This window comes from Mastigoproctus giganteus, chromosome 4 (genome assembly GCF_048544385.1).
Source record: "Mastigoproctus giganteus isolate SK-2022 chromosome 4, ASM4854438v1, whole genome shotgun sequence".
NCBI lineage: Eukaryota > Metazoa > Arthropoda > Arachnida > Uropygi > Thelyphonidae > Mastigoproctus > Mastigoproctus giganteus.
The window spans coordinates 195,872,217-195,898,535 of NC_143578.1; the positions used below are offsets into that span (position 1 = coordinate 195,872,217).

Here is a 26,319-nt window from a genome sequence, read left to right on the forward strand (position 1 = left end):
TCTTTTGTCCCCATCAGCAACATTCCCTTAATGCCATACTGCTCCAGTTTATACAGCAGCCTTTTATGTGCAACAGTATTAAAAAGCTTTAATGAATGCCAAGTATATGATATCAAAATTATTTTTTGCAACAAGTTTCTTTGTGACCACATTGTAGTATCCAGTCAAATTAGTCAGACAAGATTTCCCCTTAACAAACCGATGTTGTGTGTGAACTATAACTTCAGTCTTGTCTAGATGATTCTGCATTGCTTCTTTAACTAGTGACTCCATTACTTTCCCCAGAACAGAAGTTAACCTAACAGTTCTGTAATTACTTGTCATGTCACCCTTTGATCCCCCTTTGTGAATTGGGAATACTTTTGCATTTCCATAGTCCACGGGGACCACACTTGAATGTGAGAATAATCTTAGAATTATGGCCATTTGCTTACTTCTTTTGCTCCCTCCTGTAATATAACTGGAAAGATCAGATCAATCCCAGGTGCCTTTATGTTTAACATTAATTTCTCCTCCACTTTCCTCTCAGTGATTAGTCATTTAGCTCCTCCCTATTAGAGTTTGATAAACTTCTGGCCTCCACCTCTCTCAGCATTCCTCATGTATGAATGTAGATGCAAAATACTCATTGCTTGTCAACTTCCTGAGCAGGATCATCAGCAGTCAAACCATCAATTTCTCGTAATCTGATTTCGCTTGCCTATCCTTTTTGACTTGATTACAGACGAGCTTATATGTACCATAGGCTCTTGGGTCTCGTGTTAATTTTTATGCATCACATTCATTTTTCTTCTCTGTCACAAGTCTCATTAGTTCATCTGACATCTATTTAGGCCTAAATCTTGACAGTATTTCTTAGTTGGCATGAAAAGCTTAGTAGCTTCCAAAATTAATTCCTTGAATGCTTCCCATTTAGAATTTACTGTTGGTAACATTATCAGTTGGTCCCACTGTATAGAATTTAAAAACTATCTGAGATCACCATAGTCACCTTTATGAAAGAAAAACCCTTCTTTTACCCCCGATTGTAGTTACATCTTTAAGGAAATCCCACATCAGTATACTGTGATCACTGCCACTTAGTGTTTCTTTTATCTGCAGATTCTTAATTCATGAATAATCACTGCTGATAATCAGATCAAGAGTATTACCCCCCCCCCCTCTGGTTGCCTCTCGAACATGCTGCTGTAGAAAAGAGCCATCCAGTAAATCCACAAAATCTTGCTAGTGTGCAAGTGACCAACCCACAAGTTCTAGTCTGGAAAGTTAAAATCCCCATTGTAAGACATCCTGATTTACTAGCCCACTCTCTTTCATTGTGCAGTTGTTTGTTGTACTCATGAGAGTCATTAGGTCTGTAATACCAGACTTACTCAACATTGCACTGTCCACCTATATCAACTGGATGCACTGCCTTCGATTTTGTGTTTCCTGACTAACAGCATAACCTCTCCACCTTCTGTACAGATTGTACTCCCAAAATTCAAATTCTGCATTCTTTATATCTGTGTGACACCACATCTCTGATATCCCAACCATATCTACCTTTGATGTCTTGACCAGCACCTCAAATTCATCAAATTTATTTACTATACTCTTAGTATTGGTGTATATGTAAGTATACATGCACCTGTTCTTAGTCTTTGTTATCCGAATGTAGCCCACGTATTTACTTGTTTCACGCTGACTCCCAGTACTAGAAATCCCAGCAGGTTGCTTTCCAGGCTGCTGCTCATTCGAATAGCAGTGCAAGAATCACTTTCACCCCTGCCTGCAGCCATTGTTAATCTATTAGACTAATATACAGGGTGTTTCAAAAATGATGGTCAATAATTTAAAGGTGAGAAGTACAAACTAAAATAAGCAAAAAAGTCCCAATGAACATCAGACCGCTAATGAACAGTTTTCGAGATAATGCACATTTTCTGTTAAGATCCACTACTGACTATGGGAGCACTAGTTTAGCAAAAAGCTGTGAATCCTTTGCTAAGGGTGGGTTTATTAAACATAAGGTAATACAGTTTTAATTTTTGGTTTCAACACCACAGGATTTTACAGATGTTACAGGATGTTCTTTCTAACACCCTTTCCTCAACATCGTGTTATGCTTCTGGGCCTACCTCTTTCAAATTTAACCCTAATTTGTAGACTTTTTTTTTTTTTTTTTTTTTTTTTTTATACTTGTTAAGTAAGTCCACAGATCTCCTACTCTTGATGTCATTAATGCCAATGTATACAACAATATCACTCTTTGTGTCCTTAAAAGATATCTTCTATTAAGGTTCTTCTGCTCCTATGCTTATCTTTAGTGACACCCCGATTTCTAGGCAAAATGATATATCTCTTTTGGGGATTACCCTGACTTCTAATCTCTCTTGGCACAAGCACATTACAAATATTGCTTCCTCTGCATCTAAAAAACTTGGTTTCCTCTTTTGCTCTTGGCGTTACTTTTCTTCCAAACTGCTGCTCACTCTGTATAAATCGCAAATCCGCCCTGCCATGGAATATTGTTCCCACATCTGGGGTGGTGCTCCCCAAAACCTCTCTCAGGCTGCTTGATTCCATTCAGAAGAGGGCAGTTAGGTTAATTAATGATTCATCTCTAACAGAGTCTCTCCACTCGCTTTCTCATAGACATACTGTTTCTGCTGCATGCCTCTTCTACAGATACTTCCATGGGCACTGTTCTTCTGAATTGGCATCTATAATTCTCGCTCTCTCTTTCAAAACAGTCCGAACACGTGCCGCCAACATCCATTTACTGTCCAACTTCAAACCCACAGAACCAACTTTTCATCTTCCTCATTTATTCATTCAACTGCTGCTTTCTGGAACAACCTTCCTTCATATGTATTTCCTGAAAATTACAATCTACAGAAGTTCAAGTCCAATGTCAACAAATATCTTCTTTCGTCTTCTCTACGTCCAACCCAAGCACAGTACTAAGTACTATAGGTTCTAATACCTCTCTGTTTGGGGTTCACATAAAAAAAAAAAAAAAATCTTCGCTATAATATCATTAACTTTTGCCCCTGGCAGATATACCCTGGTCGTATTCCACATATCCTTTTTGCACAATATATTTACCATTTCCCTGATAATAGTCACCGATAATAACCAGCTTCTGTAGGACCAGCAAATTCTGCCTTAGGGATTGCTGCTGTGTTGCCTGATGATCAAGTGCAAGCTCTGGTGTTGATGTGGGCAGCTGAAAACTTGATGGGCTCCCCAATTTAAATCCTTTGATGGCATCAACCCTGTTCTTTAAGCTCTCATAAAGGCCCATAACAACGTTGAGTTGGTATCTAACATCCTCACACTCCTTACATCGAGCACACAGATGATCATCCTTGGCAATATTATGTCCTGTTTGTGATAGTTCCACAAATATCAAACAAAGATTCCATTTCAAAAAGCTGTGATTCAGAGGACAACTACCCCACTCAGTTCTCCCCCAAACCACAGCACTCCCATCACCTTGAGCCTTTTGCTTTGCTGCTCTGGTCTGAGGCATGATTTTGATTAAATTTCAATATAATTAAAAATACTACACTACACTTATATTCCGATGCACTAATAACACTATGCACTAGTTATGCTATGAAGTTTACATATATATGTTTCAATATCGAGCTTACAGTATTGAGCTTTCATATCTCCTACTACATTATTGAATAAAATCCGTATCTCCTATCAAGTTAAATTATATGTATTATGGTATAATAAGTTAGCGCACTTCTTTTTAGTTATTATCCTTGTAGTCAAAATTTTGTTCTTGTTGGTTACTGAGAGTGGACAGAAGGTTGGTTTCAGAAGAAAGTAACATTTTAATGATAATAGATTGCTGTACAGCACATTCTACTGAGACACTCAAGCTGAAGAACCTGCTTCCTGATAACATTAGTTTTATTTATTTATAATAGAGAGAGAGAGAGAGAGAGAGAGTGTATTAAAAGCCTGCCTGATATTAAAGAGAATATTAAAGCCTGCAGTTGATCCATAACTTAGAAGGAGAAGAACATTATGAATAATGTTATTATTGTGTGGGATGATATTTAACATTCAGTTACTTCACAAAGATTGGCTTTCTTGAGAATATAATCAAAATCTTAGTCCAGCAAATGAGTGACAGTATTGAGGGAAGGTATACTTTGAAGGAGCATATCGATTGGTTGGAGAATTTGAGGAAGTTGTTAAGGTTAGTGATGATACTACAGAAATGCCAATACTAGAAGAGTTGTCAAAATCACCAAGCAAAATGAAATTTTTGTTACCAATAAAGGAAGTGAGAAGCAAGCATATTAAAAAATGATAATAATGAAAAACTGTTGCACAATTAATAATGTCTGCACTGTAGTTAAGAATGCATGTAAAATAAACTGTGCAAATTAAATTGTATTTTTTCTTTAAATTAAATAAATTTATTAAAGAGTGAATTGGTTTTCAAGTTTCTGTAATATTAATACTTTGATTCTGCTTTTATTTGTGAATACTAATTATATATAAGGCGCCTCCGTAGCCAGGCAGGCAGGACCAGCAGTGTGTAGCACGCTTCTTGATTAGACCGGGGTTCGAGCTCGTGACCACCAAATACAGAGGATACGGAAAGATCAGGGAATGACCACCGCATATCCCTGGAGCAATATGGCCTTAGTTGCTAATGCTCCTAAAAACTAAATAGTAACAATAATAACTAATTATATAATTTCATTTAAATTTTGTTGTTTCTTTTCTCATGGGTTCTCTTATAAATAAAATAAAATCTAAATGAAATATTATTCTTAGTACTGTTAGACAAAGATTAAAGGTAAGAGAATGATTGTGTTTTGAGATTTTTGGCAAACCTCCATTATTTAGGTTCCTTTAACTTTGTATTAATGAGATTCTAATGTGTTGTTGATTATATGTATGTTAGTAGACTTTGCTGGGAAAAATACAATCCTAAATCTAAATAGTATTTTAAAAACATATATAACTTTTGTTGACATTAAGTGAACATTATATAATTGTTTGACTAAATTTAGGAATGCTGCTGGAACTAGAACCACAAACTCTTCGGTATCTCCTGAACAACCCCAAGGACCTTGAAGCAGCTGTTATTAAAGCGAGGAATGAATATATTCAGTTTACTGCAGGAAGAGATGCTTTGCTCTCTAGATGTGGAACAGCTCCTGAATCCCTAAGCTTCTCTTATTCTGAAGAAAAAGAGTCTATAGCTGAAAAACTCTATGATATTTTAGTTGAAGAACATCCAGATAATGCAGGAAAATTAACAGGTAACTATAATAAAAAATAGTTTTAACTATCTTGGAGTTGAACAGTTATTATAAAGATATTTATAGATAGTCCTGAAATTTTAATTATATTAACATTTCAGATTGTTACTCCAGAAATATGCAACCATTTCTTCAGTTTTTGTGTTCTTATGTAATTAAATGGTTTCTTGAAAATTCACAAAATCCTTAATATTATTAACAGTTCAATAGTAAAGGCTACACCATATATAGTAAAGCTGGGATAGATGCTACACATTTTCAAAAATTATTATAAAATTTACAGACTCGTGACATGGTAGGCAGAAATAGCACAAATAAAATCACTATTATCTTGTTTATTAATATTGGGATTATCAAAGGTGCAACATTCACGGAAGATGTTCAAAATGTAAATTTAAAAGAATCAAATTTTTAGCCATCCTGCACCATGCTTATGGGTAAGATGCTGAAAGTATGATGGGGCAGATAGCTTGTAAGATTTAAGACATATCCTAAAAATACTGAAATTGAGGTTTGACATTTTTTTTTCTCCCTTCGTTTAGTTTGTGTAATTTTTCCTTCAGCAGTATTGTTTTTAAAAAATATGTTGCATTCACCTTCCTTTGGTAGGATGGATATTGCACTGCTATTTTGAGTGTGCAACAGGACAAGTGATTGTCATGTTGCATACCCAAAATCAGTACAAAGTCAGTACACTTTCTATAATCTAAATCAGTGGTCTCCAAAGTGGGGTGCGCAAGATAATCCACAATAAATCAATATTTATTAATTTTGAAAACTTGAGTTTTTCGAAATGTAATTGAAAATAAAAATTATAAATAAATGTTTTTTAATACTTTATTATGTGGCTTTGTTTGATCGCACAGCTTTATTTGATCATGCCATCGATCATGCACATCCAAGTACATGCATTTTGTACTTGAACTTCAATTTAATTTTGTTTTGTATTTTTTTATTTGTGATCTTTTAAATTATATGTGATTTTAGATATAATGCCTTCCATGTAAATGTTTTCTAAATAAAAAAAAAAAAAAAAAAACATATTTAATTTTTTATTCTGGGGTGCATGCTAGTCCTTTTAAGTAAAATAAGGGTGCGCAACCAAAAATGTTTGGAGACCACTGATCTAAATCACCATTTGCATGCACTTATTTCTTTTATACAATTCATGTGTTCTGGAAAACTTAACAAAAACAGTAATATTAAAAAAACTTTTATATCTCTGCTGAAACCTAAGCAAGCTTCACAAAAACTTAACAGAACACAATTCCCTCATGGGTGCATAAAGTGTGTATGCTAAATACTGTCACAACGTCACCTTACCATATTTTATAAGGTGCTGTACAGTTTACCAACATTCCTTGGCAATGGATGATGATATGGGCTTCTGCTACTAAATTGTAATAATTGACAGGGTCGAATGAGGTAACTGATGGTTTTTAATTCATAATAACTACTTTTTGAGCTGATACATCCGGACTTGCACTTTTAGCCATACAAGATAGCTGAAATACTTAGGAATTGAGTGAAGATGATAAAGCAGTGTGCCTTCAGTTTTTCCAAGATTTTCAAGGATTGTTGTAACATAGTCCAAATTTAATTAACAACCTTTTAATGACAGATGAAGCAAATTTCCACTTCTGTGGTGCTGGAAATAAATGTAAATTTTGGTATTGGTCTTACAGAAATCTGCAACAGATCAACAAATGACCACTGCAAATTCCTAAGGTTATAGCTTGGTGTGGAATTGCATCATTTAGAATTTACAGTCTATTTCTTTGAGGATGATGCTGGTAATTTTGTTATGTTGGCTCCACAGCTTTAGAATCAAGAGTTGGTGTCATTTCAGAAGGATGTCATGTTCAATGTGTCACCAGGGCAATAAGCCCATATGCACTACAATCCGTATCTGATAATTAAATAGGAATTTTGCATTGATTCAATATTATATTCAACAAAATATAACAACAACAATTTAAACTTTAATTTTAAAACAATAAAACTTTAAAATCTAAAACCTCGTGGTCTTGCCATGAACATGACTTTGTTAAAAAACACAATAAAATCAATATAAAATTTAAAATTTTGACAGGCATTTAGCCCTTCAGCACAGGAAACAAGTTTCTAGTGCCTCTGGTTGACGTCCTAGCCGCTGGGAAGCATGCCTTCCACTATCTGTCTGTCCACAAATCAATCAAAAAAAAAAAAAAATAGAATATTCATACTGTTGTTCCCATTCCAACAAGGTAAATGTGTACTTTTGCTTTAAACTTAGCCAGACTCACTGCTTCTGCCACATTGGGGGGGGGGGGGGGTAACTTATTTCCAATGTTCAACAACTTGGTGCCCATAGGTGAACTTTGTGAGATCCATTATTCTATGAAATTTTCTGTCCCTGGTTCTTGTCTTGCCTATGAGGGAGAACAGACCTTCCTCATTCATTTTATTGAACCCTTTCAGCATCTCTTACACCTCATTCAGAACTCCCCTTAGATGTCTAGTTGTCAAACTTTGAGGTCCACATGTTCTAAGCCTTTCATTGCATGTGCAACGACCTGCACTTATCACTGATCTCGATGGCCTTCTTTCAACCCTCTCTAGAGTCTTGTCTTTTTTTCATACCATCTCTAGGATAAATAATCCTAAATATAATATTCCAGAAAGGTTTGCAACTTAACAATCATCTTATAATGACATTCTTCTCCCTACTAGCAGAGGTCCCATAAATCATGGACAGGACACCACATACTCTCCCAGCCCTACTAATGCAAAACTGTGTGTCTGATTGAATTGTAACACCCAAGTCCCTCTCTGTCTTGCACCATTTTTAGCTCCTCTCTTGTTAATGATTCTAAGATTTCTATTCCCCAGATGAATAACTCTACATTAGAGGCATTAAACTTTAGTTGCCATTTTTAAGTCCATAAAACACTGTCTTTTATTAAGTAACGTGGCCTTGTTCAAATTATTAACCATCCTTCTCATCTTCAAATCACAGCAAACTTTGATAATTTATACTTGTATAATTTATTTTCATAAATTATACAAGTATATCAAAGAGAAATACTTGTATAATTTATGAAAATCAGAAATAGGAAGAGACCCAACATAGAGCTCACTGGGATGGTGCACTATGGCCATAGTTGCCGATGCACCTAATAAATCCCTAAACAAACAGCTCACTGGGACCATTTATGATGACCTGCTTGTTTCCTTTTAGCCAGCCTGCAATCTATTGCAGGATCTTACCATTAACTCTAACATTCAGTTTATATACAAGGTGTGGCAATAAAGTTCTCAGAGTTGTGCAATAAAAAGAACACAAAGAACTCAAAAATGGTTTTATTTTTTTATTTAAAGTAATCACCACCAGATTGAATACACTTATTACTGTTCTAAAATTTTCCGAAAGGAGTCAGCAAAGGTGACGAGAGAGAGATTATGTTCAGTTTGACAGTTAAATTTTTATTGATCTGTATACTGCTTGTTTGTTTTTTGGCACATTGGCAGCTAAGGCCATAATAAACCAAATGAAACTGTACAATGCCATGTTTTGTCAGAAATGTCTTCCCAACAAGTGCAGAATAGGTGGTGACATTGTCATGCATTAAGAACCAGCTGCCATTCTGTTGAAATTGTGGCTTCACCTGGGAAATGTATTTCAATAGTCTTTGAAGAAACACAGCATTGACGCTCTTCCCCTTCAGGTACAAATACCTTGTGAATCACACCCTATTTGCCAAAAAACTTGATCAGCATATTCTTGATCTTGTATTTCTGTAAATGAAACCTTTTGGATCTTGGTGATGATTTTAAAGTCCACTGCATGCCCTGATGTCTGTGGGTTGTATTAAAACACCCAATGCTCATCTCCAGTGACAATACAGCTGAGGAAATTAGGATTGCCTTTAGAAGTCTGGATGTAGTCTTCACATGACATTTCTTTTGCTTCTGCTCATCCATGAGGCACAAATTTTGCAAAGACCTTTTTCCTTAAATCTTCATGTAGGATTTGACTAATCATCTCTTTATTCATATCCTACTCATCAGACATCATTCAGAGGGCTAAACGATGATCTCTTGCTACAATTTCCTAAACTTTTACAGCTTTGTCCTCGCTTTGAGAGGTTGTGGCACCCACTTCTTGGGTCATTGCAAACATTCATCTTTGAACACCTTATACCATTCAAACACACTGGTTCAACAACTTTTCATCATCAATCCTTTGAAACCTGCTTCTGTTGCAGATTTTTCCAGTTTAAAGCAAAATTTGATATTCATTCATTGCTCTATTGCAAAATTGTGACACTGAATATTAATGATACTGGTCGTTACTTGCAGCCTGTCAGCCTACCGGACAATCCCTGCACCACTATCTGTTGGAGGAAGTTTGAACTTCAACATATCCCTTCCATTATTTTCAAACTCAGTGAACATGACTACAACACCAGTCTAGAAACTTTATTGCCACACAGCTTGTATACAATAAATTCCCATTAATACAAACCCAGTTTATAAAAAATACTCTTTTGTACACAGTATCATAGCCCTGTGAAAGAATAAACTTTTCTGTGTAAACATTCTTTTATTACAAAATTTTGGTTAGCGTATTACAGAGTCCATTTTTATCACATGAGAAATAATGTCATTTTGCATGGTTAATACAAAGCTCGGTACAGTTGTCCTATTATTGCTCCACTGCTAGCATCTGTGTGATCATCTGTTCTGCGTTTTCTGAAAGACAGCAGTAACTTGTTAATGTACTTTTACATAAACATAGCCAGTTCATGGTAGCTACAACATAAATATACTCTGAAAAACATCAATTGTAGGCAGTGATGTGCTGGTAAATTTTTAACTGGCTTGCCCTTTTTCAACAACCCCTGCCCTCTTTGGAAACTATGTGGCAGTTTCTCCCTTTGTGAGAATTTGAAAGTATAGACGAATTCCATTATCAGCAAACATCCACTTAATTTTGCCTGGGCCGCTTCTTCTTAGGGTAATGACCTTATCAGGTTCACAACAATTCTAGAAATGTGAAATCTTTGACAGACATAGAGCATGGGAATGTCATTACTTTAAGAAGTGGCCCAGGACACATTAAGAGGATGTTTGCTGGAAATAATATACCTATAAAATTGCTAGTAGATACTGCCAATCCCTACACAGGCTGCAGCATAGGGAAGGGGGCAAGGGAAAGGAAGCACAAATGGTGCCAAAAGCCATTGTGGATTGAAGTGCATGTCGCTCTACAATTTATAGCCATTGTCGGTTTAACAACCAACTCACAAAATTCTTGAAAATTTAACAATCGGCTCGCGCAAGTCAGCTTCAGCACATCACTGATTATAGGTCAGTTGCAATTGTTGTTCACACAGAGCAGATATAGCTCAAGTCCATTTAAAAATTGGTACAGAAACAGATTATAAAACAAAGACTTGAAACACATTGATGTTTATTGTTATTGCTTTAGACCGTATTGCATCAAGTGTAATAATCATCTGCTTCAGTAAGAGTGGCTGTGGAGATTATATCACCAAAAAACATGGTCCATAAAGCGAATGTGATAACAGCGTAAATAAATGAAGACTTTGAAGGAGCATATGAATTTTGTTAGTGAATATGAGGAGTTTGATGAATGATGAAGTTGCCACAGCAATAACAGAAGAACTGCTGACTTCCAAGCAAAAAGAGGTTTTTATTATCAGTGATGAAAGTAAAAAGGCATACCTTCTAAAAAAAGATGCCCAAAATGTAAAAAAAAAAAAGGTAAACTGCAACCATTATCAACCCACTGCAGGATGGAAGATTGACTGTATTTAGCAATCAGGAGCTTGAACCACAGTCTACTTAAGGATGTGCTACTGCATCCCCCTCCTGACCACTCGGCTACCCAGGAAAAAGACGTTAATTTCCAGGAAATCTTGCTATATTAATCAAACAGTTTTTTTTTATTGTTTGGTTATAACATACCCTTTTAGAATTGGGAAAATTAATTACTTATGCCTAGATGACCATTTATACGGTATTAATACTTGAATTGTATTCACCATCAGTGGTCATTATTTATTACACATAATTTTTATCATGCTGTTCATCAGCAGAGATCAAATAAGAGGCTAGAATGTTATATTCCTTTAATTACAGGGTCAACCCGTAAAATATGAAAATGAAAATACTCAATCTTGACTAATTTTATGCAGTTGGATCTTGTTTTCAGATTAGAGTTTACGTCTCATAGTGAGTTACTCTTCATTATCAACTACAGCTCTACACCACTCCACAGCAAAATGCATGGCAACAATGCAGTTTCAAAGTAGCAACACATACGACATACCCGATATTCTTCCTGATGAGGTAGAACATGCATTGAAGAAAATAAAGTATCAGAAAGCCCCGGGGAAGATGAAGTTACTGTAGAGTTGTTAAAATTGGGAGGAAGAGACATAATACAAAAACTGGAAAGGCTCTTCACAAAGTGCATTAGAAAAGGTGTGACGCCTAAGCAGTGGAATAATGCAATCATAGTTTTGCTGCATAAGAAAGGAGATAAATCAGAAACTGGAAATTATAGACCAATTAGCTTGTTATCCCACATCTACAAGTTGTTCACAAGGGTCATTACTAACAGATTAGAAAGAATACATGATGAGAATCAACCGAAAGAGCAAGCTGGCTTTAGGACAGGATTCTCAACTATGGATCACCTTCACATATTATAACAGCTAATGGAGAAAGCAAATGAATATAAAACACCATTATGCCTGGCATTTGTGGATTATGAAAAGGCATTTGACTCCATACAGCATAAGGCAATGTTTCGGGCACTGGAAAGACAAGGCATAGATATCCCATATATTATGATTTTGAAGAAAATATATGAAAGTGCTACCTACTTTATTAGACTAGACAAAGACAGTAGCAAATTTAAAATCGAGAAAGGAGTTCGACAAGGAGACACAATATCTCCGAAGCTGTTTACTGCTGCCCTTGAGGAAGCTTTCAGAAGATTAGACTGGTCGCAGAAAGGAGTCAATGTGAACGGAGAGTACCTAAACCATTTACGATTTGCAGATGACATTGTGGTCATAAGCCACGATCCCAAAGAATTAGAGGAAAATCTTAATCAGTTATGCACAGTTAGTAAGGATTTTGGACTAAAGATGAATATGGCTAAAACAAAAGTAATGATGAACAAGTATGCCACGGAAAGGGAAATAATGATTGAAGGAGCAGTAATTGAAAAGGTGGAGCCATATACTTATCTGGGACAAGTTATTAGCTGTAATAATGATAAATGGCTGGAAGTCAAGAGAAGAATAAATTTTGGATGGATAGCATTCAGGAAATATAGTCACATACTGAAGAGCAATATCCCAGTTTGTCTGAAACGTAAAATAATGAACCAATGTATACTCCCCACCATGACTTATGGGAGTGAAACTTGGGCACTCACCAAAAGAATGGAAGAGAAGCTGAGAACTACACAGTGAAGAATGGAACGAATTATATTGGGAATCAGACTGTTAGATAAGAAGAGAAACACATGGATTAGGCAGCAAACTCAAGTAAAGGACATCTTATCAAAACTAAAGAACTAAAATGGTCTTGGGCAGGACACATAGCCCGAAGACATGATGACAGATGGGCTAAGAAAATAACAGAATGGTACCCAAGAGGAGCTAGAAGAAAACCTGGAAGACAAAGGCGGAGATGGATAGATGAAATTCACGAGTTTTTGGGTAGTAAATGGATGGCCAGTGCTCAAAACAGAAGGAACTGGAAAGTTGCTGGAGAGGCCTTCATCCTGCAGTGGATTGAAAATCGCTGATGATGATGAAGAATGCAGTTTCAGTATCACGTGATTGGCACTGTCACCTCAAATGGGTCTTAAACTCTGTTGCAGCAATCCTCAAATGCGTGATTTGTTCTCTACGATTCCCACGTTTTGTGCAGTATTTGTGTCATGTAAGATTAATATGACCTGTAATTGTGTGAATAGTCTGGATGACTTCTGTTACATATGCAGAGAAGTCATGTTAGTTTCAAGAAAGCATCCCTTAACCAGCCATAAAAAAGCCTATTTCTTGTACTTTTGGTGTAAAGTAGGCGGCCAGGACAAGAACTGGGCTCCACACATATGCTGTACTACCTGTTCATCAAAACTAAATGCGTGGGTTTTATGCCTTTTGCAGTACCCGTGATATGGAGGGAGCCAACAAATCATGTCACAGATTGTTACTTCTGTATGGTGCCTCCTATTTGAAAAGGGATAACAATGAAGAAAAAGTGGATAGTGACGTACCCAAAAATACCATCTGCAATTCATCTCATGGTGAAGTACTACCTATTCCTGAACCACCTGACCGTTTTTCTGTACACTCTGATGAAGACACTTATGAACATCAACTTGATATACACAAAGAAGTATAGCAGCCATCTATGTCAAGAGGTCCACCATTTTGTCGAAACCTTTATCCTTCTGAACCACATAAGATCACAGAAAGTCAACTTAATGACCTCATCAGGAATTTCTGACTGCTGAAGAATAAGGCTGAGCTTTGGCCTCGAGGCTACAACAGTGTAATCTTCTAGATAATAATGTGAACGTGACAAAATTTCATACTCGAAATAGACTGATAAATTCTATCAAACAGAAGGCAAACTTGCTGTTTGTAAGGATGTTGATGATCTGATGGCAGCAATGAACATGAGGCATGTTCCCGAAGAATAGCAACAATTATAGATGCTTTTAGGTTAGCCTTAAGGCTTAACACAATAGAAATATGCTGCCTCTTGCATGTGCTATCCACAAAAGAGAAACATACACAAACATGGAGAACATCCACTAACAGAAGTATAAGTGACAGATGTGGTGATTTAAATGTAATCGCAATTTTATTAGGACTACAAAAGTGGGATAGTCGTTCAAGGATATGCACTATGAGAAGAGGAGTTGGCCTCAATGAAAATCATTAATACCTAGGATGAAGAACATAGAATTTGAATCTCTAGTAGCTCCAAATAAAGCTTTGTTTCCACCACTCCACATCAAACTGGGGCTCGTGAAAAATTTTGTGAAGGCTTTGGGAAGTGAACGAGCCTGCATTCACATACTTGAAGAGAAAATCCAGAGACTTAATACAGAGAAGATTAAGGCCGGTGTTTTCATTGGTCCACATATAAGGCAACTTTTCAAAGATGAACAGTTCAAATGTACCTTTAGTGATAGTGAGAAATTAGAATGCAAAGCCTTTCGATGACCCCCCCCCCCTCCTGTCAGCTATTTTGTGGTTTTTCACCCTGCACGGCATGAAAACTGTCCCACGAACACACAATTATACAGATAAAATACATATGGTGCAATAGGATCTTATTCTGTGTTGCACTTAAAAAGCCTACAATAACAGCAATTATTTACAAAGCTATTGTAATAGTAAATGAATACTAATAGCAAAGTATACAGGTGACCCCCACTTAACGCTGATAATTCGTTACGTAAAAACAGAGCGCTAAGTGAATCCGCGATAAGCGAGCGCCGCATTCCCATAAGGTAACATGTATTTGTGAGTTGCGGTCGGTGCCATAGGATATTTCCTAATCAATAATAAGCAGTAGTGAAAAGATGCACAAATGTCGGTCAAAATATTTAAAATTCAAATAATTGTACGTATAAAATATTCTGCATTACATACGTATATAATTATGTGGTAACTACTTACGTATTAAACTTAAAATTCCAATTAAAATCATGAATTTAATTGATTTAATTTAATTAATGAATTTAATCATGAAAAATGTGTCGATTTTGGGTTGAACTTTGGCCCTCTTCCAAATAAACTAAAAGGGGGTATTAATTTTAAATCCCCAGCAGCGTTACCACCCTACAATAAAGTCAACCGATCCTTCGCCGCTTTGAAACCTGGCATGTTTTTTTCTTCTTTCAATATGAAACTTCTTTTAGACATTTGTTTCCACAAAAGTCCTGCTTCATCTACGTTAAAAACTTGTTGAGAAGTATAACACATAATACCCCTCTTCAATAATTTTAACAAGTTCTTTTTTGAAAGTTTCGGCTCCTTCTGCACTTCCAGCTTCTCCCTGGATTTTAAATCTATTCAACCAGCCCTTACTAGTTTCAAATGGTTCAACTTTTTTTTTTTTTTAGGTGAGTTTTCTTCAGATCATCATATTGGCTAATTTCTCTCTCTCTCTCTCTCTCTTTTTTTTTTTTTTTTTTTTTTTTTATATTTAACTTAATTGGATTCTGCATTGGATATTATCTTCAATAAAATTAGTCTGTCTTTCCATTTCAATCCTAATAGCCGGCCTGGCCCTAGTTGCTTGCAGTGGAACAGCTATCTTTCCCACTGCTAAAATTAATTCTGTATTTTTTTTTTATAATTGTTCTTACAGTTAAACTTGCAAGTCCTAAATTATGGCACATATCCGTTTGTCTTTGACCCGAATCGATTCGCTTCAAAATGTCTAATTTAATTTTCAAATTGTCTTTTTCTTACATTTATAGTCTTCATACTGCACTCAGACGTTGCTTTTTCATTCTTATCGGCCATTATTAACTCTTCGAAAATGTAACTGCGTTGGTTGCATTAAGATACAACGTTCAATTAAACTGTCTGTTTCGCACAATGTTTAATATGGTACTGAGTGATGACTAGACTTCTGATAAATGCATATAACGCAAATATTACAAGCAATATATCATTTTTTAAAATGTTGATCTCGGAACTACATAACAAGTCACTGTACTGCAATTAAATTAGCATGCGAGAAAATTTCACTGAGCGTGGGAAATTTTCTCAAGTCTGCGTGGGAAACGTTTTAATGCTGTTAATGCTCCATAAAATGAAACAATTTCGTTAAATATGCCAAAAATGCAATCTGTAAAAGAGCGTTATAGTGATCTGTGACAGCGTTATAATATAAGAACAGTGTTATAGCGAATCAGCATAAAGCGAACCCCGTTATAACGGGGGCCTGCTGTACAGGGTGTCTCAAAAATGCATGGCATAACTTCAGGAATGAGTTTCTCATATGTAGACAATAAAAATATTTTATATCAACATAGTTCCAGAAATGCTTGGTTTCCGAGTATTGAAGGCTTGTCTATGACACTGAACTGTTCACATCACCTTATAGTAATTGTTCAAAATTCTGCCTGAATACAGGCCTCACGTCGATGTCTCATGGACTCGTGAAGATGATGCCAAATTCCTGGCATGTTTCATATTTTCTCAAAACCTGAAATTTGATTGCAGAGAGTTTCCACATCAGCTACTGGAGTTGAATACACCAATGACTTTAAATGGCCCCACAAGAAGAAATCTAGTGGGTTTAAATCAGGTGAGTGTGGAGGCCAGGCAGTTGGTCCACCTCTACCCATCCACCAACCAGGAAATCTTTGATTCAGGTAATTGCGGGCTAGGTAGCCGAAATGTGTGGGAGTGCCATCGTGCATGAAGTGTGCTTGTTGACGAATGATCAGTGGCATGGCGTCCAAGAAATCAGGCATGTTGTTTTCCAGAAAGTTTCTGTACACCTGCCCTGTGAGTTTGTTTGGAAGTACATGGGGCCCAAATAACTTATCACCAAAAACACCTGCCCAGATGTTGAGGCTGAACCACTGTTGGTGATGTGATGAAAGAATTGCACATGGGTTTTTCTCAGCCCATACATGCTGATTGTGAAAGCTTTGGATTTCGTCTCGTGTGTGCTGTGCTTCATCTGTGAATCTAAGGCAGGAAAGTGAGGAGTTGTACCACACTGCTGCAAGAACCATTGGCAGAACATTACTCGTGCAGGGTAATCTGCTGGCGACAAAGCCTGTACCTGTTGCAGATGGCAGTTGGTGTTCTCGCAACACTCTCCAAATAGTCAAATGTTGAACAGCCAGTTGCATTGCTATTCTGCGTGTGCTGATTCCAGGAGTGGTATGCACAACATCCAAAATCTCCTCCTCTACTTCAGGAGTCGTAGACCTTGGTCGTCCTCTGTCGGCAGCACGAGGTGTAAAGGTCCCATGTTCACAAAGGCGGCGATGGATACCTTCAAACGTTTTCTTGTCTGGATATCTTCGTTCTGGGAAACGTTCGTGGTACAAACGACAAGTCTCCAAGCATTGCCGTCCACCAAACCATACATAAAGTGCATATCCGCTTGCTCCTGATTTGAGTACATGGTCGAAATGGGAAACTACCAGATTCTGTCAGTACCTTATGATGAAGGAAATCACCTGCGGGAGATAAGACATTCCGGTTAATAACTTGGGAACCAAGCATTTACGGAACTATGTTGATATAAAATATTTTTATTGTCTACATATGAGGAACTCATTCCTGAAGTTATGCCGTGTATTTTTGAGACACCCTGCATAATAATGAGTAGAAAATACATTTTTTGTTAAGTTTCGTACTATTAATGAAAGCACAAGCCTGAAAAACAAATAGATGGCAGATTTGTGCATGTACAAAGGGTACTAGGAAAGTTTTGCAATACAGCTTTGTTTATTTAATTTTTTCAAAGTAATTTCCTCTACATTCAATACACCTCTCCATCCTCCGAAACCAATCTTTAAACCAGTTCTGCCAAGTTTCACTAGGGAGTAAAGCACACTCGTTGTCCCAAGCCCGTAGAAGGTCCTCATCACTGGAAAACCGCCTCCCTTTTAGCTTCATTTTCACATGCGGGAACAGTGCAAAGTCGCAGGGAGCAAGGTCTGGACTGTAGGGAGGGTGCTCGAGAAGTTTCAGTCCTGTTGTGGTCAAATATTCGGTGCAAGCTTTGGTGTGGTGAGCTGGAGCATTATCGTGATGGAGGTACCAGGTGTCCATTCTTGACTTTGGCCGCAGGTTCTTCATAGATCCAATGACTTTAGGCAGGCATTGTTCAGTATACCACTTAGCTGTGACTGTCTTCTGCGTGTCCAAAATGACACGTTCCACAATTCCACTCGATTTGAAAAATACAGCTATCATTTTCTTCTTTACAGATCGGGATTTTCTGACAATTACGGGTGTGTCGTCATCATCAAAGACCCAAACTTTGTTTTGAGCCTTGGTCGGCAGATCGTAATAGTACAGCCAAGTCTCGTCACCTGTCACGATGTTGTTCACATACCGAGATTGTCCCTTATCAAACTTTTTTAACATCTCCCGGCACCAAGTCACACGTCGTGTCATCTGCTCTTCAGTCAGTTGATGCGGCACCCAGAGAGAACAAAGTTTCTTCACGTGAAAATGATCTTGCAGAATTGAACGAATTGCTGGTGCATTTAGGCCCAAAGTATCCTCTATCTGTTGGTAGGTCACTCGCCTGTTTTCATCAAGCATTTTCCTCACAGCAGTAACGTTTTCCTCCGTAACTGACGTTCGTGGCCTTCCCGGCCTCTCAGAATCCTCCAGAGTGAAATTTCCCCTTTGGAATTCTCTATACCACCTGAATATCGTTGTACGATGTGGACAATCATCATCTAGTGCAAGAGTCATTTCTTCTAAGCACTGGTCTGTGGTTAAGCCACGCACGAAATTATACCGCAAAACTGTCCTTATCTCATTTCGTGACCACGATGCCATCGCAAGCACTTTACACTCTCACTACTAATGAATAACTGAGCCCATAGACTTGACGCGGCGGCTACTATGCATGTATGAACATGTCTCAACATGCAGCAACAAGCAGCTTCCTGTGATTCATTGTTGCGTCATATTGCAAAACTTTCCTAGTACCCTCTGTATTTCAATTACACATTCTATTCACATAGAAGAAATGTGTGAAGCTAGTTTGTGGGGGACCACTGGACAAGGAAATAATGGCAATGCAGAGATGCTCTCATGCAAGTTTAAAAAGTATTAAACACAGAAGTCTGATGGATTCACCTTAAGTTCTATTACTTCCACTTCAGATCAAATTAGGATCAATGACGATGAAGCAATTTTAAAGGTTTTGACAAGGATTGTAATTGTTCCTTCAGTCAATTACATCTGAATTGAAAATCAGATAAAGCATTTTCACTGGACTACAAATAAAACAGCTAACTTTGAAGGAAGATGACCACAGTTCAAAAAGAAACATGAACTGACTTCATAAATGCTGCTTACAACTTCTTAGTGAACAAGGATACCAGTTATGAAATTATCATTGAAAATGTCATGCTGTGTGACAGTATAGTGGTTTTGCCACGTTACTTTTGGAGAGGGTTGGGTGTTAAAGCCCTGTTTGGAAGAATTTCTAAAGGCCTCTTCAGTCAGGGTTGTAGTTAGCCAAACTGGGCAATGTTTCCTAATGGGCTATTCTGCATTTTTCAGCCTACACAACATGCAAATTGCCCCTTGAACACACATAATACACAATGGCATACAATATGTCTAAGTCACTGAGGTGTCTAAAATCCAACAATAACAACATTGAAAATATGCTCACATTCCCACATACTTTTTTCTGGAAAACTTCACCTGTTAAGTAAGGAATAGGATGTGGAATTCTACAAAGGAAGTTGAATATATTATATAATGGCAGATTACTGTTGGTCTTTGAAAAAGATGTCTGGTTCAAAGAAGATTCATAAGAGAAGAAAGATTCATAAGAGAAAAACCATATTTATTTGGGACAAAAAGATCTAGATATTCCACGAATATTTTTCCTTATATCGGTACTGTGTGCAGGATAGAGGGTATTTAATCATTCTTATAACTTTCATTTATTTACAGGAATGTTTATGGAAATGGATCCTCAAAGTCTCCAGAAATTGTTAACTTCTCCATCCAAGCTACAGGAGAAAACAAGAGTAGCTTTACAAGCTTTAAAGCATATGGAACTTAATAGTTTGTGATAATTTATTTATAGTATTTATAGGCATTTGTGAAAAGTTATTTTTCTGTTTCGGGGGAAGTAAAGAAGCATAATCGGTTGATGATTGATGTATTCTTTTGTGTGTGTCATATAAAATTACAACTAAAATATGTATTTGTCTTGCATATATATATATATATATATATATATTTTTTTTTTTTTTTTTTTTTTTTAAAGTAATTGAGTTTGAATTATAAACTTATTTAATCAATTTGTGTCATTTATATTTTAGAAAATAAACAGGATTCACTATATGTATTTAGAGAGCACAGAAAAAGGAAGCAATAAAAATTCTGTCAGCTAGTGAAATGTAAGGAATGTTCAAAATAAATACGTTGTGGAGGCTAATCTACAAGTGGACTGCATAGTCACTTAAAAGACAATACATAATATAGATTAAGAAAAACAAATGTGACATCTAATATAGATGACGACAAAAATGAACAGAGTCAATATAAACAAGCCAAACTATTATTTCCATCTCATTCTTTAATAGCAAATTACTTAAAACGTGATAAGGAAACGTCAGAAGTATTAGCTTGTATGACAGCTTGGATGGTTTGCCTTACTATAGGAAATATGGTTCTGAATTACAGTTGTTGTTGTTGTTGTTGTTGTTGTTATTTGGATTTTAGGAGCATTAGCAACTAAGGCCATATTGCTCCGGGATATGCGGTGGTCATTCCCTGACCTCCCCGCATCCCCCCCTATTTGGTGGTGACGGGCTCGAACCCCGGTCTAATCAAGAAGCGTGTGCTGCGCACTGCTGCTCCTTCCCACCTGGCTACGGAGGCGCCATGAATTACAGTAAAAATATTCTTGAAATCACAGCTGAAGGAAAAAGTTTTAGCTTGACTTTTGATGAGTGGATTTCTATTAGAAATAGGTACTAATTAAATATAAACATCCATTCCACCAAGAAGAAGATATGAAGTTGGGGAAAATAAGAGTGTAGAACAAGTTGTCAGAGATTTGGCAAATTCAGTTGGAGACTTCGAATGAAGGAGAAATAACAAGAAAATTTTTATCAGATGTAAGAAAGAATATAAGTTGTAAATAGTTAGAAAAATCTGTATAGTTTTTCTCATGACAGGTCATGGATCTTTCTTTGCAAGGTTGAATAAGGATTAAGTTGAAATGTAGTGCTTCGAGTATGAATAACAATATGAGTAGACTTTCTGAGGGTTTATATGGTTAAAATAAAAGGAGGATTTAATGGTGTTTAAAGAATTTGTGACACAAATTTTTAAAAGAAGGGCTTTATTAAAAGTGAGCAATAAGATGGATGAAAAATCTATAAATGAAACAGAATGAAAGATAATAGAGCAGCAAGCTTGGAATGAAAGGTAACGTCATTCTTTAACTGGTGCTGTTCCTTGTCCAGGAACAGCATACTCATCACTCTCTGCATTTTGTTTGTTGTTTGGTTATTTTTTAGGAGCATTAGCAACTAAGGCCATATTACTTCGGGGATATGCGGTGGTCATTCCCTGACCTTTCCGCATCCTCCGTATTTGGTGGGCACGGGCTCGAACCCCGGTCTAATCAAGAAGTGTGTGCTACACACTGCTGCTCCTGCCCACGGAGACACCACCTCTGCATTTTGTATGATATTTGAAATTGTAAATAGTATCAATCCAGGATGTTCATTTTGTAAGATATTGTACCTCACTTTGCATTTCCAGGCACTCATCGCTTTCTGTATTTTGTTATTCAAAATTGTAAGTTGTATCAACCCAGGATGTTCATTTTTTAAATATATTGTACTTCATTTTGCATTTTGTGTGACATTCTAAATTGTATCATAATATGTGTATGAAACTGTAAACTGTACTATGGTTGCCAAACATAGCCAATGTATGGCAACTAAATAAAATAATAATAAGGTACCATTGGTATAACATTGGATTAGTTCATGTGCACAGAAGTATGTTGGCAAAAATGTGTATTCAACTTGTTGATAAGAAATTAGAAACCGTGGTCTCTGCATTTCTATAGATATAGAAATGCAGAGATATAGAAATAGTCTGTGTTATAACAAATGGGGCATAATTTATGATTAAAATTGGAAGGCTCGTCGATGCAGAACAGCAACTTTGCCTTACTCACGGAATTAATTTGGTGGTTATGGATGTCCTATATAAGTCCAAACAAAACAACAAAATATTTGATAAACATGAATTATCTAATACTGAACATACATATGATGAAGACAACGATGACCATAGAGGCAGATTCTACAGGTGATCCTAATAATCTCGCTCACAATGAACTTTCCTCACTCATTACAAAAATAGTTAAAATTTTTAAACATTCACCTACTAAAAATGAGAAATATTTACAAATTTATGTTAAAGCAGAATATGGAAAAGAAATTGCTTTACTGATTGATTCAAAAACTTGTTGAAAGATTTTATCACTTAAGATACTGCAGCCAAAAGGCTTTAATGGACTTAAATTACTGAATAAATTTTTGTGATTAATTTATTTTATCTGCAACTATCTCTACTCTTATACGAATCAAATTAGCTGTGGAAGCATTGCTGTAAAGATTCTAATCTTTTAACTGCAAATGCAATGCTAAAATTTATGATGACAACTCTTCATGAACAAAATTCGGAAATAAGTAATCAGTTACAAACTGTCTTATTGCACAGAATTCTAAGATATTCATTTGTTGGATCACAAGATGAAACTGAATTAGGATTAACTTCATTTCCAGGACTAAATAGTAGTAATGGCAAACGATGCAAGAAAGCAAGCTTGTATAGCATCAGCAAAAAAAATAAAACTCCAAGCCAATAGCCTAAGTAGCATTTGTTGAATAGTATTATGTCATAGTCAATGTGTGATTGCAACAATACAAATATTTGTACTGTTGCAGTTCGCATTTTCATTGCATTCCATTGTTAGGTACCTCTATAGATGTTTTTACATCAGTCATTTCCTGATTAGTGAAAGGGACAATGCCACACTGCTATAGCTGAGTGTTTAACAAAGCCAAAGTCAAGTTAAATGCCATAAAGACAAGAACTTCAACTGCATGGTTCAATTCAAGCATGAAACCAAAGGACAGCTATGGTCACAATATATCACAAGATGGATGGTACACATTGTTACGCCATACTTAGATGTCATCTATGGACAAATGACTGGTTCGACAGTCAGGGTTTGGCCTGTTGGTGATATATGTACAGTGGAGTGCTTGTTACCTAATGGCCAAGTGATACTTACAATGGTTGTCTACGTTTCTCCTAACAGTGTTGTACAGGAGATAATTGATTTCGTTTTGTTGCTGTACTCATTCCGGCATACCCATGATCTCGAGTGACATATCATTCTGGCATATTGCACACCCATGGTCATGAGCATTGATTTCAACAATAATTTCAGATTGGGAGAAACTAAAGCATTAATTACTTTCCTTCAAGAAACATTCAATCTAACTCACCACTAATCCTTCAATTTCAACTACAAGGTCAGGTACCTCAATCGATGCTGTTTTCCACGGACATTTAGATACGTTGCAAATATATGTCCTACTTTAGTTATCATAAATCCATTGTATATTGTCTTGTCTTCCACCGAAAGTATGGAAATTTGTGAATGATCAATAAAATATTTACAATACAAAAGCTCTTTTATTTTGTAATCAATATATACAAATCAAAATACCTAAAAGAAACATGAAAATTACCTTTACGGAAATGTCATTTCTGTGACAAATTGGTTTTACTTCAGTCCAAAATTTAGTAGGTGATAACAAAGATATTTTCAAATAAAAAAAATTCTACACAGTTCACCAATCTGTATACCCTCCTAGAATTTTTCTGGTTCTTCCTTGAATTTATTCAACCCATCTGCTTCCAAAACAGATGGAAGCCTGTTTCAACAATCAATCATCCACTGGCTGAAAGCAAACTTCTGCACATCTATTCTGCAAACATCCTTCCTCAACTTGAATTTATGCCCTCGCATGTGTGTAATCTCAGCAAGTGGAAGAATACCATTAACATTTCGTTTACTCAATCCATTCAAGGCTTTAATCAGATCTCCCTGCAAGTCTTGAGATCTACAATTTGCAGAACTGAAGCCTTTCTAGGTAAGAGTTCTTTCACTTTCTAGGTAAGGGTTTTGCCTTCACCACTCTGGTTACCCTTCTCTGCACCTTTTCCAACAGATATATATCCTTCCTAAAGTGGGATCTCCAGATGCAGCAGTACTCAAGATGCAGCCTACCATGGCATTATACAAAGAGATAATCACTTCCTTATCCCTGCTAGCCACGTTTCTATATATCATTGACAAAAACCTGGCAGCATGTCTGCATTGATAAGAGAATTTCATGTCTTACTGTACAATTAACTCCGGTCCCTTTTCATTCTCCACTAAGCTGAGTATAGTACCACACAGTTCATTAGTTACTGCTACACAAACAGAATCTTGAATTTGTCTGTGTTAAACTTGAACTGCCATTTCTCAGCCCATCGACCTAATTTTCTTAGCTCTTGTTGCTGTAGTTCACTCTGATGACTGTTATTAACTACCCTGCCAGCCTTTGTATCATCTGCAAACTTAGACATTAAGCCTGATATACCTTCATCAATATCACTGATAAATATTGAAAACAACAATGTGCCCAGCACTGAACCTTGGGAAACTCCACTAATCACATTAGTTCACAAAGAGCAGTGCCTATTGATAACTATTCTTCTTCCACTTAACCATCCCTTGATCCACAGTAGTAACTTGCCTTGAATGCCACATTGCTCCACTTTTTACAGCAGTCTTTTATGTGCAACAGTAGCAAAAGCATCCCTGAAATCCAAGTACAAGATGTCAAAATTATTTTTTTGCATCTAGTTCATTGGGCACTGTATCATAATAAATTATCAGATTGGTTAGGCAAGACTGCCCCTTATCAAATCCATGCTGTGATTGCAGTATAATTGCATTACTCCTTTAACCAGTAATTCCATTATTTTCCTTGGAACAGACATTAAGCTAACAGATATGTAATTACTCATGTCTCCTTTCGATTCCCCCTTTATGAATTGGGAATAGCTAAGTATCCAGCATATCTCCAGTCCATAGGAACCTCATCTGAATCCAAGTATGCTCTATTTAATTTTTAATACAAACAGTAATGTAAATAATACTATAATCTCATGTTGTAGGTTAGCTAATTTTTATATTTAGCTAAATATTTAAAAGTTTACGGCTTCATATTCACAAAGCTTTTGTTATTGGTCATTTTGAGAAGAAATAAGAATTCTCTTGCAGAACTGTACAATGTACTAAACAGTATAATTTATGCACACACATAAGGTAATTAACCAGTGTGTTCTTTTGAGTTTATCGTTAAGATATTTTGTAATTTTAAATTTTATTTAAAAGGGATGGATTCACCTAGAAATGCCACATGCCAAATTGTGCCATTTGATGGTGGAACTGCCATTAGTGATTAGTTTTTCTCCTATATGTTGTCCTTTTTGCTTGCAACAAACTTATTCAAAATTTACATTCTGTTAAGCATGTCTCTGAGTGGGTGAGCTGATGCTATGGAGCACATTCAGTGGTTGTCAGAGACTTGAGTTCCTGATGCTATTATTGGGTGACATACTTCTAAATCCGGTTCCAAAAATGGATCAACCAGTGCAGAATGTTTTGGTTCTGCAGGAAATAATCTTAATTGGGGACCCAACTGTAAGAGAGACAAGGGAACATTCTGTAAGAAAGAGAGAGAGAGAGAGAGAGAGAGAGAGAGATCCTTTTCTATGGGTGCAAAAAAGGAAATGTAAAAACAATTTTTTGGCTCACAATTCTATTAGTGGGTGTGTGGTAACAGATGTGTGGACTAATGATTTAAAACTTAAACAAACTGATGAAATGGTTATGAAATATAAGGTAAGTTGAAAAAAGTGTCACAAGATAGGACAAAATTTTCTTGTTGGCAATTCTGCCCAGGTGTGATACAAAGGAATGAAAGCTTGAGGGACTCTACAAAGACTTATGATGGAAAGAATGTTTCTCAGCATATGCAGCCTTAGCTGGTAGATGGAATTTCTTTTGTAAAAGAGGAGGTAAAGGGTTTTTGCTAAATCCAGTGATGAGGCATTGGGGGTTCGAGGAAGCTGGCACAGGCTAACATTACACTTTCATCCTCTTTGAG

The 26,319-nt window shown here is 36.4% G+C and overlaps 2 protein-coding genes across 2 annotated transcripts in view; one reads left to right on the forward strand and one right to left on the reverse strand.

Annotated features, from left to right (window-relative positions):
* LOC150087304 (uncharacterized) overlaps nucleotides 1–20,127 on the forward strand; it is a 62,528-nt gene extending 42,401 nt beyond the window's left edge. Inside the window, exons 4-5 of the mRNA XM_090372441.1 lie at nucleotides 5,028–5,279; nucleotides 20,006–20,127. Coding sequence (XP_090228567.1) covers nucleotides 5,028–5,279; nucleotides 20,006–20,127 — 374 coding nt within the window. The remainder of the gene's footprint in view (nucleotides 1–5,027; nucleotides 5,280–20,005) is intronic.
* Nubpl (NUBP iron-sulfur cluster assembly factor, mitochondrial) overlaps nucleotides 9,886–26,319 on the reverse strand; it is a 114,244-nt gene continuing 97,810 nt past the window's right edge. Inside the window, exon 11 of the mRNA XM_090371970.1 lies at nucleotides 9,886–10,013. The gene's annotated coding sequence lies outside the window, so the exon portion shown is untranslated. The remainder of the gene's footprint in view (nucleotides 10,014–26,319) is intronic.